The sequence below is a fragment of the Eurosta solidaginis genome, chromosome 5, assembly GCF_040869045.1.
Source record: "Eurosta solidaginis isolate ZX-2024a chromosome 5, ASM4086904v1, whole genome shotgun sequence".
NCBI lineage: Eukaryota > Metazoa > Arthropoda > Insecta > Diptera > Tephritidae > Eurosta > Eurosta solidaginis.
Genome location: NC_090323.1, coordinates 148,844,428 through 148,855,595, shown reverse-complemented (window position 1 = coordinate 148,855,595; position 11,168 = coordinate 148,844,428). Strand labels below are relative to the sequence as shown.

Below are 11,168 nucleotides of genomic sequence, written 5' to 3'. Positions count from 1 at the left end.
CGACATACAAAATGTATGCCCCACTGGCAATGTGTCCCAACATGACACCAACCATCTCTTTAATTGTAATGTGGAACCAACGCCTTCTAACACCCCTTTCATTATGGTCCACCCCTGTCGAAACAGCAAGTTTCTTTGGACTCCCGTTAGAGGATATTGATGACAATTTGTGATCGGTGGCAGCTATTAGGTGGGGCGAAACATTGCTACAACACAACAACATACATTATTGTTGTAATTGCAAACATTTTTTAATAAATTTAAGCAATAAACTATAGTAAATCATATAAACTTGGTATGTAAGTATATTTAAAATTATGGGGTTTAGCAACATTGACAATGGCACTTATGTCCTTTATTCGATTTCAGCGACCGCCCCAACCTTTGCTAACGCTTCCTTCAATTTCTCGGCTTCTTCTTTGGGTAAGTCTTCCTTCACAATAGTCGGTGCACTCTCAACGAATTTCTTGGCTTGCACTAAATTCATGCCTTCCAACAGATTCTTCACTTCCTTAATCAACGCTACTTTTTGCTTTTCATCGAATTTCAATAATTTCACTTTGAATGCAGTTTGTACTTTTTTAGGTGCGGCTGCCTCTTCATCCTCTTCACCTACGGCAGCACGAGCTGGTGCAGCTGCAGCAAATTGTGGCATAAATGAAGTTTCTGGTAAATTTAGTTTCTTTTTAAGCAGGGCACTCAACTCGGACACCTCTAATAGATTCAATGTTGTGATACTGTTAACGATGATATCTAGTTTGGGATTTGGTGGTTTTTCTACACCCTCTGGTGGTGGTGTTACCAATTTCTCTGCAGCCTTTTCGCCGGCAGCAGGTACTACTTCAGCGGACAAATTACGTACACCGATACTATGGCGTGTGAATTGTCGTAAAGCGAGGCGTGTTATATTCATTTTGGAAAAAATCAACAAATTGCAAATAGCCTGGAAATGTAAATCCACTTAATAAAATGCAAAATATTAGAAATCAAGAGCGTGCCTGTTATATGATCGCACACTTCAACAGCTGTTTTCCAAATGAAGGATGCTTCTTCTTATACTTACACTGCTAACCATGATGGAATTATATATCATTGCCATTGTGAATTCATACAAGTGAAAAATCTTTCTATTCCTCCATTGTCATACCTATCTGTCAAATAATATCTGACAGGAAGAACGGCTGGCGCGAATGGCCAGAGAAAGCAAGAAATGTTTGTTTTTTGGGTAATAGTCTAGTTGAGGGGCCGACTGCTAATACGCTACCAAAAATATCGAGAGAGGTGTCAAACGACGCGCATTGTCATCAGTATTAATAATCCGAAGGCGGAAAATAAAAATATTAACTCGTTAAAAAGATATTAACGAAAAACCGAAAAAAGACCCGCGGGTACCTCCGAAACCGTATTAGCAGTCGACCCCTCAACTAGACTATTACCGTTTTTTGATCGCGGTTACTAAATTGAAGTGTCATTAATGGCACATTTGTGTTTCAAATCAGATTTTCTTTTAAATGTGTATACAGATAATCAGATACATATTAATATTTATGTCTTAAATCTAGTTAATACATTAAATTTGAGCAGCCAGTTATGCAAACATTTTAAAATATGTACATAATACAATATACCAGTCGTCTACAAAAATGTTTAAAAAACACTATTGAACAAAGATTTAAATAATGGAACAGCGATTGAACAGGTAATCGAGGCTGTTTGCCATTGTGAATGTTTTTATCAAATATTCGCCACTTGAATGTATTCACAATGATCATTACATTATGCTGCTAACAATTTGTCATTTTTGGCAATTGTGAATTGTTAGCGAATATTGTAGCAAAATAAACATAAAAATCCATTCAAAAGAAGCATGGTTCAATTATATGGTTGGCTCATCTCATCAGCTGATTTTATTTATTTCATTGCATGGTCGATGGACTGTGAAAAGGAGATGGCAAACTCAAAATAAAACATTTTCCGATACATCCAAAAACTGCTAAGTTTTATGTTTCCATTCCAGATAATAGTCTAGTTGAGGGGTCGACTGCTAATACGCTACCAAAAATACCGAGAGAGGTGTCAAAAGACGCGTATTAATCTCGAGAACAATAATGCGATGGCGGAAAAGAAAAATTTTATCTATGTCCGGAGATATTTGCAGTTGAAGTTGGCGATTTCCATGTGGTTGTTGTTGTGTTTGTACCCACAAAAAAAATTGTGCCTCACCGTGGTGGTAGCCACAGTTATACCACACACCCGGACTTGGCACGGCGTAGCCCAGGGTTATTTCTATAAGCGCGGGCGAAGGCCGCCAACTCAGAAAGGTGTTCTGCGCAAAAATACTATGGATCCCACCCCCGGTTTCGGAGGTACCCGCGGGTCTTTCGGTTTTTTCGTTAGACGGCCCATACATCACACAAAAGCAATGCGCAAATATAAAACGACGGAATTTGTGCAAATGAAAATTTTGACATACACGGCTCAAAAACACTGCGCAATATTCATTTTTAATGTAGCGCCACAAATGAAACATGTGTTTTAATTGTATAAAAAAGGCACTAATTGTATAAAAAAACACTATTTATTTTCCACAGTGCTTGTAATTCACAGTATAAGTGGAAAAACTCGCACCAGAAGCGTTTATTTTCCATAGTATTTATAATTTTTATATTTTAGTTGCAAGACCAGCTCAACTCATTGCAGCACTGCGCAATATTCATTTTTCAACTAGCGCAACAAATGAAACGTTTTCTAATTGTATAAAAAATTATTACATATGTATTATTGAATTTGTGTGAATTCCTGTTGCAAGCTAAGATGGTCCTTATGCCTTCGATATTAACATTTTTAAGCAACAATTACTGATGTTATATTATCAGAAACAACGGGTAAACTGTGTAACATTCACCACACACGAAGAAAAAAGCATGTGCAATATTTGCAGACATGCGTAAATATCAAAATTGTTTTGATTTTAGCGCAGTTCTCTGCGCAAATAGCGCAACCAGTGCACACACCGGGCAAATCCTTGTGCAAATTGGTAATTAGAACAAGGATACTTGAGCCGTGTAATTGGCGTATTAGTATCTTCTGAACGAGTTAATATTTTTATTTTCCGCCTTCGGATTATTAATACTGATGTCAAGACGCGTCGTTTGACACCTCTCTCGATATTTTTGGTAGCGTATTAGCAGTCGTCCCTCAACTAGACTATTACCCCTTTCCATTCCATTCGCCCCAACAACCAATACGCAGGTTTTGACAATTTGAACAGCCATATTTTGTTATGGTACAGATGAGCCAACCATATAGTTGAACCATGAAAAGAAGTGAACTAAAGCAAAGAGGAGATTAGGTTTAAAAATATAAAAATATTAATATCCCTTGCAATTACATTATAAAAGTCATCATATATGTCTGAGAAAGTTGAAATGAAGTTCGAAAAATCGGAAGACAACGCAGGTGCTGAAGAGGGTAAAGAGAAAGTCGTATTCAAAAAAAAGCCAATAAAGAATTTACGCCAGAGGAAGCCTTCGGTTTCTGAAGAGGAGAATGGTGCCGATGAGGAGATGTAAGTAGACAGAAAGCAAAAAATTTTATAATTTTATTAATATCTCGTTAATTCATAGCGCTGTGCTTGAAGACATCAAAGAACGACAAAAATTACGACAGCGCCCCCACGGCGTTAGCGTGATCGGTTTGGCTTTGGGAAAAAAGTTGGCGCCTGAAGAAGAAATTACAATGGTGAGTTCATTTGGTAATACTCTAGTTGAGGGGTCGACTGCTAATACGCTACCAAAAATATCGAGAGAGGTGTCAAAAGACGCGTATTAATCTCGTGAACAATAATCCGCGGAAAAGAAAAATTTTATCTCTGTCCGGAGATATTTGCAGTTGAAGTTGGCTATTTCCATGTGGTTGTTGTTGTGTTCGTACCCACAAAAAATTGTGTGCATCACCGTGGCGGTAGCCACGGTTATACCACACACCCGGACTTGGCACGGCGTAGCCCAGGGTTATTTCTATAAGCGCGGGCGAAGGCCGCCAACTCAGAAAGGTGTTCTGCGCAAAAGTACTATGGGTCCAACCCCCGGTTTCGGAGGTACCCGCGGGTCTTTTTTCGGTTTTTCGTTAATATCTTTTGAACGCGTTAAAATTTGTATTTTCCGCCTTCGGATTATTAATACTGATGTGAAGACGCGTCGTTTGACACCTCTCTTGATATTTTTGGTAGCGTATTAGCAGTCGACCCCTCAACTAGACTATTACCGTTCATTTATCTTTAGCTGACCTTTGTTTTTGTTGTAGCCGCAATAATTCATTTCAGAAATTTTAGAGCGGTGCTTCGGCATTTCCAACTACGACTTGCTATCGAAATCCTGCAATTCAAGTCCAAAGAATTGACTGTTTAAAAAGGGTTGGGCCATAAGAAAATTGATGTGAGAGGGCTTGCTCGACATTCCTATTGAAAATAATGTTATTGTCATGTGGGCACACATTTCATGCATAACATACGTTGAGTATGTCACCTGTTACATGATCCAAATCGAAATTGAGCGAGCGTTGTCTGAAAAAAAAACTCAGCATTTACTGCCTCCCGATTTCGAAAGTGAGTAGCATACTGCAGTAAGCAACGGAAGGGTTGTAGATGTCTCTGACATCAACATATGCATCGCCTGACCAAATAGATTTACCTTGACGTCGTTATAGAAAACTACCCCTGCGGCCGATGTCAAGGTCAAATAGAAAATATTCTATAGACTTTTAGCCATAAGAGGTTTGCCAATAAGATCTGACATTTGGCATTCTCTCTAACCAATCGCTGCATATTCATAAAATTCCCTTTATCAGATCTTTGCAGTTGAGCTGTGGAATTTTGAAGTGTACGGGAAATAACTAGGAGCTAAGAGCCCCACGCTCAGTTTCGCTCAACTAATGCGCCGGCGCAGAATTTGCGGAAAGTTCCGCTCTGGGATATGCTGCACATGGTGTCAGGGGCTACGAGATCGATGCCCTGTCCTATTTGTGTGCTGGTACCAGAGGAAAGTCGGGGGCATTGTTTGTGATTTTCCTGACCAACACTACTGCAGGGATGCGGCACAGGTGTGGTTATGTCGACGTACGGTAGAATCCGGCCAATAACTCTTCGTTGGATCCAACCAACCTGTGCACTTGATACAAGGGTGACAAGAGTATGATCCTACTTCTCCAGCAGAAGCTGGAAAACCAAAACATCTCCATTAATAAATTAGGAAAACCAGTTCCCAAAAACTATCACCAAAAAAGTTACTAGTTCTGTTATTTTTTTTTTGTATAGAAAGATCCATTCAATGTAAAAGTAGGTGGTTTAGTAAATATGCAAGCACTAAAATCGGGCAAGATGAAAGAATCAGAAGACGCTTACGACGTTGGCATTGGTACACAATTCTCAGCAGAAACAAATAAACGAGACGAAGATGAAGAAATGATGAAATATATTGAACAAGAATTACAAAAACGAAAAGGGCGAAATTCAAAAGACAACATCGATAATGAAGGCGAAGGCGATCCTAATAAATATCTCACGCCTGAAGAGGCAGCCTTGTTAGCGTTACCTGACCACTTGCGACAATCATCATCAAATCGTTCCGAAGAAATGTTATCGAATCAAATGTTAAATGGTATACCTGAAGTCGACTTAGGTATTGATGCGAAAATTAAAAACATTGAAGCGACAGAGGAAGCCAAACAAAAATTGCTGCAAGAACAAAAGAATAAAAAAGATGGACCATCACAATTTGTGCCAACAAATATGGCAGTGAATTTTATGCAACACAATCGTTGTAAGTGCATGAATAGAATTTGGTTTTAGTAAAAAACAAAAACGTATATGTAAACTCAAGGTAAATACTTGCAATAACTCGCTTTCGTTTTATGCCTTTTGCAGTTAATATTGACGACAGTGAACAAAAACGCCGTAAACGCGAAGTTGCAGCTCAACATGCCCAACAGCAAAATCGGCAACAACAGAATGGTATGGCGAATGGAGTTAAGCGAGCCACAGATGATTATCATTATGATAAATTTAAAAAACAATTTAGACGCTATTAAATACAATAATTAATATTAATAATATAATAAAAATATATTAATATTCAAATACTATAGATTAAAAAATGGCAAAGAAATCTGTTTCCAAGTCCAATATTGCGCATTCTTACGTGCCGAAATGATTCTAACCCATGATTCAATCATGATTCTAACCTATATGCCAATATCAAAAAGGATAGAAATAATAAGAGACGAGAGTTTGCAGGGTTGTTGTTGTTGTTGTTGTAGTTGTAGCGATAAGGTTGCTCTCCGAAGTCTTTGCGTAGTGTTATCGATGTGATGGTCCTTTGCCGTGTACAGATCCGGTACGCTCTGCTAACATGGCACCATTAAGGTGCTAGCCCGACCATCGCAGGAACGATTTATGTGGCCACATTAAACCTTCAGGCTATTCCCTCCCTCCCCATCCATAACGAGCTTGGGGTCGCCAGAGCCTCGTCTGTTATTGAAGCAGGATTCGCCGCTGATAGGTGAGGTTGACAATTGGGTTTAGAGAAGCTATATATTGCGCTGGCAACCTGAAGGGCTCCGCTACACAGCCCCTTGAATCTGGTATTTTAGTCGCCCCTTACGACAGGCATACCTACCGCGGGTATATTCTGATCCCCTAACCCGCTGGGGTCACATTTGCGGGGTAATTTTAAATTGCTTCTACACATTTTCATGAGGTATATTTGTTTGTATTAAGGGATTGTATTAATTAAATAATTCATCCCCTTTCCAACAATAACCATATGTATTAATATAAACTTCTCAAAAATCTGTAGAAGGTAATATTCTAATACCCCCATGTTGGTACATTACCATAAATTTCGAACTAACGCCCTAGCCACGGATGACTTCGCTTCTCAGGGAAACGGTGCAGCAAGAAATTAAATCGATAACCGGTAATTTTAGGCACGCCTTATAGGGTAGAAGGGAGATAACTGAATTAAGTGATTTTTTCTTTGCTTTTATATTAAAACAATTAAATAAATGTTTTAATGCCGACTCCGAACGGCATCTGCAAAGCAGATGAATTTTCCTGAGAAGCTTTTCATGGCAGAAATACACTCGGAGTTTTTGCCAAAACACTTCCGAGGGGCGACTCCGATTAAAAAAACTTTCTTTTCTTTTTTTCTTTTATTTCTTACTTTAAAATTTTTGATGTTACTTTGCCCAGTACCCTCGGTGTGGTAGGAGCAACACTCCTACCTTTGTTTTCACGAGTTCAAATAACTTCGCAGGGCAGGAGGAAGCACTGGATATCTCATTAGCAATTTCCCAGGATTTTTCAGTATGGAACTGGAAAGTATTGAGCAAATCTCTTGTGGGTTTATCGTGCACCCCTTTTTGCATAGCTAGATAGCTTTCCACTTTCGAGAAGAAAAATTACCTCACCTGTATAGTGGTATAATAACCTTAGTGACGTAGGAGTCTTATTGAGATTGGTTGTATGTGATCTTTACGAGGGATTATAAAAAAGTCATACGCATGGCTAAGATTAAACCCTGCCATTAACATGACTTAGAGAGCTAGAAATCATTCAAATAATTGCCTATCCACTGCATGCATTACATCCCGTTGTGGAAATCTGCAGCGACTAAACTTCTCCAGAAATAATTTACTCTGACTCCGTTTGTTGATGTAGAAGGAGGAGGGAATCCTGTTACAAATATGAGTGTATCATAGACATATTTAGCAGGCGAGGCTCTGGCGACCACAAGTTCCTCATGGAACTAGGGGATGGGGAAGGCGGGATGGCCAGAAGGTTTAATGTGGTCATATTAATTGTTCCCGAGATGGTCGGGCTAGTGCCTTAATGGTGCTTTGTTACCAGTACGTACCGGATCTATATCCGCAAAACCTTGTTGTTGTTGTAGCGATAAGGTTGCTCCCCGAAGGCTTTGGTGAGTGTTATCAATGTGATGGTCCTTTGCCGGATACATATCCTGTACGCTCCGGTAGCACAGCACCATTAAGGTGCTAGCCCGACCATCTCGGGAACGATGTATGTGGCCACATTAAACCTTCAGGCCATCCCTCCCTCCCCAACCCCAAGTTCCATGAGGAGGAATCTGGCATTTTAGTCGCCTCTTACGACAGGCATACCTACCGCGGGTATATTCTAACCCCCTAACCCGCTGGGGGGTCCGCAAAACCTTCGAGAGTGTCTTTTATCTTTAATACAACAACAAAAACATCGCAAACCTTCTTCTTATCCGAGAGACACCATCAGATTCTTGAGAAATACCTCTTTGGAGAAACTGCTAGGTTATCTAAAATGGTGACTCCAACTATTCTATACATTTATCCATATAATACTAGCTTATTTGTCAGGCCACATACTGCCCAAACACCTCTACTTCGCTATTTTTATATGCATCTTATTTATTTAATTTTTTTCCAAAATGCCCCACTGTATAGCGACTTACATCGTCATTTCTAATTAAATGACTTAATATTTAAATACATTAGCACATTAGCACATTCATTCATTCGTACATATCCAAATACGCGAATGCGCAAATTTAGGTTTTCCATAGATCGTCGACCCCCAAATATATATACCCAATTCATTGTTCCCTCAAATTATGGGGCTTATTAAGATATTCGGGCATTAATGATTCGCGCCACAAATCGAATTAAGAACGTGACTATTGCAACAACACTCGACAAACATTAAACGCTTCCCAAGGCAGTCGGTTCTATGTACCGGAGCGACTCGGGATTTTTCCCGACCAAGGACTGTCATTTCAGTGTAACCCCATTTAATTTGTTGCGTCCCACCCACAAATTGTCATCCTCCCAGCAGCTCCTTGCAGCGGGACTTCTCCATATTCTCTAGCTCCGGGAAGGTTTCGAACCCAATCCTGGTCCGTGTCCTGACCGGGGTCCTGAGAAATGGTTTTGCCGCATCTGCCGGAAAAGAATCTTTTTAGGACGGTCATACTCTTGTCAGTGTGTCTCGTGTAAGGGATGGTTGCATCGGACAGGTTGTTCTCGGCTAGATCCCAAAACCAGCCGTTGTTGTTGTTGTTGTTGTAGCGATAAGGTTGCTCCCCGAAGGCTTTGGGGAGTGCTATCGATGTAATGGTCCTTTGCCGGATACAGATCCGGTACGCTCCGGTACCACAGCACCATTAGGTGCTAGCCCGACCATCTCGGGAACGATTTATGTGGCCACATTAAACCTCCAGGCCATCCCCTCCTTCCCCACCCCCAAGTTCCATGAGGAGCTTGGGATCGCCAGAGCCTCGTCTGTTAGTGAAACAGGATTCGCCGCGGACAGGTGAGGTTGACAATTGGGTTTCGAGAAGCTATATATTGCGCTGGCAACCTGAAGGGATACGCTACATAGCCCCTTGAATCTGGTATTTTAGTCGCCTCTTACGACAGGCATACCTACCGCGGGAATATTCTGACCCCCTAACCCGCTGGGGTCCAAAACCAGACGTCAACGTAACTTCTATAAATATTTTATGGCTTCTTGCTGTTCACGCCCTAGGGTGTCCCGTAGTCTACGCCTTAGCGCCCCCACTACCTTCCAGCAGCCCCGCTGCTCAGCATGCCACAAGAAGTACCCGCTGCTGCTCGCGCTCCACGGCGCCACCAACTCATACGGCTGCTCCAACTCATACCTACAATCTCCGTAGTAGTGTCGGGAGCAATGCCGAGCACCAGCTCCTGCCACCGTCTTCTCCCCTCCTCTTTTCCGGCAGCAATTGTGTTGGTCAGGGAAACAGACTCTTAGTCCCTACCCCCCTTTGCACTGTTTGTCAGCACTGAATATACATATACATATGTTTGCGACATCCGCCCAATGCAGCTCCTGCCATGGACGGTGCCACTTTCCTAGATGGTCTGGTCTCCGCGACGGCAACCCCCCGACGGGTTTCATTGCGCCATGTTGCCAGGCCGCATACCCAAATACACCGGGTACTCCAATTCTTACCCAAGGACGTTCAGTCTCAGGGCCTTCCACAACCCAGGCGTAGTCACCCGTCACTTACTCCCAGAGTGACGACGTCTATCCCCATGCACTTCAGCATTCCGCAGTTAAACTGTAATGGATTAACTGGGAAGATCACGGAGATAGTCGATTTCATGAAGCGGCACAACATCCGCATGCTGCGATTCAAGAGACTAAACTCACAGCAAGACCTGTTCTGGGTATAATGTCCACAGAAAAGATCGCGAGAGCGGGAATGGAGGCGGCCTCGCGTTTATCATACACCACTCTGTGCAATATCATATATTTGATCCCGACATCGGCCGCAGGGACAGTGTCTTAGAACGTCAAGGCTTATCTGTCCGGATACCGTCCTAATATTAGCGCCTTACTCACTGGCAACAATCGCATTATCTTAGGCGATTTCAATGCCCATCACGATCTATGGCATTCAAACTTGTGGGCGGACAGTAGGGGTGAGATGTTGGCGGATCAAATAGAAGAAACGACGTTCTGCACAATAAACGAAGACGCCCCCACACGTATGGTAGGAAGCTGTCATATTTCGCCGGATATATCAATGGTGAATGCAGAACTCGTAAACTGCGTCAACTGGCAGCCGATGGTAACATTGGCATCCGACCACCTGCCTATACTTATTTCGCTCGAGCGTACCGCCGACTTCATCGTCACAGAAAAACGCATTTTCATAAACTTTAAAAAAGGAAAGTGGGACGATAACAAATCCTTTACAGACAACCGCTTTGCTGCCCTCCCCATCCCGACTGATTCCCGTCAAGGGGAGCGTGCTTTCCGCAAGGTCATTGAATCCGCCTCGGCTTGCTTCATTCCCGCCGGTAGAATTCCCGAAATTCGGCCCCACTTTCCGGCGGAGGCCGCAAATTTAGGAGAGAACGTGACCTTATAAGACAGCTCGATCCCGGCGACCCCCAAATAAGGTATATAAACCAACGCATCAGATTGCTTGTGGATGAACATAAGCGGGCGAAATGGGAGGAGCACCTAAGCGGTTGTAACCTTTCTGCCGGTGTAGGTAAACTTTGTCTAAACTAAAGTCCCTATCGAATCCGTTTAGGCACAATGACAAAGTTTCCATCGCCTTTGGCGATAAAGTGCTGTCGGATGAGAA

General features: G+C 41.9%; 2 protein-coding genes across 3 annotated transcripts; one reads left to right on the top strand and one right to left on the bottom strand.

Annotated features, from left to right (window-relative positions):
• Positions 1-226: 226 nt before the first annotated feature.
• On the bottom strand, positions 227-1,098 carry mRpL12 (mitochondrial ribosomal protein L12). 2 transcript variants are annotated; one of them, XM_067787522.1, is made up of 2 exons: positions 1,064-1,098; positions 227-943 (listed from the first exon to the last, which is right to left on the bottom strand). In XM_067787522.1, the coding sequence occupies exons 1-2, from the start codon at positions 1,091-1,093 to the stop codon at positions 356-358; spliced, it is 618 nt and encodes a 205-aa protein (XP_067643623.1). In that variant the 5' UTR covers positions 1,094-1,098; the 3' UTR covers positions 227-355. The 2 variants fall into 2 exon arrangements, with proteins under 2 accessions (XP_067643623.1, XP_067643624.1); XM_067787523.1 differs by having other exon boundaries at positions 999-1,079.
• A 2,212-nt stretch (positions 1,099-3,310) lies between these two features.
• On the top strand, positions 3,311-6,134 carry LOC137252174 (splicing factor C9orf78). The gene is made up of 4 exons (XM_067787521.1): positions 3,311-3,568; positions 3,627-3,741; positions 5,315-5,819; positions 5,924-6,134. The coding sequence occupies exons 1-4, from the start codon at positions 3,411-3,413 to the stop codon at positions 6,085-6,087; spliced, it is 942 nt and encodes a 313-aa protein (XP_067643622.1). The 5' UTR covers positions 3,311-3,410; the 3' UTR covers positions 6,088-6,134.
• The last annotated feature ends 5,034 nt before the right edge of the window (positions 6,135-11,168 follow it).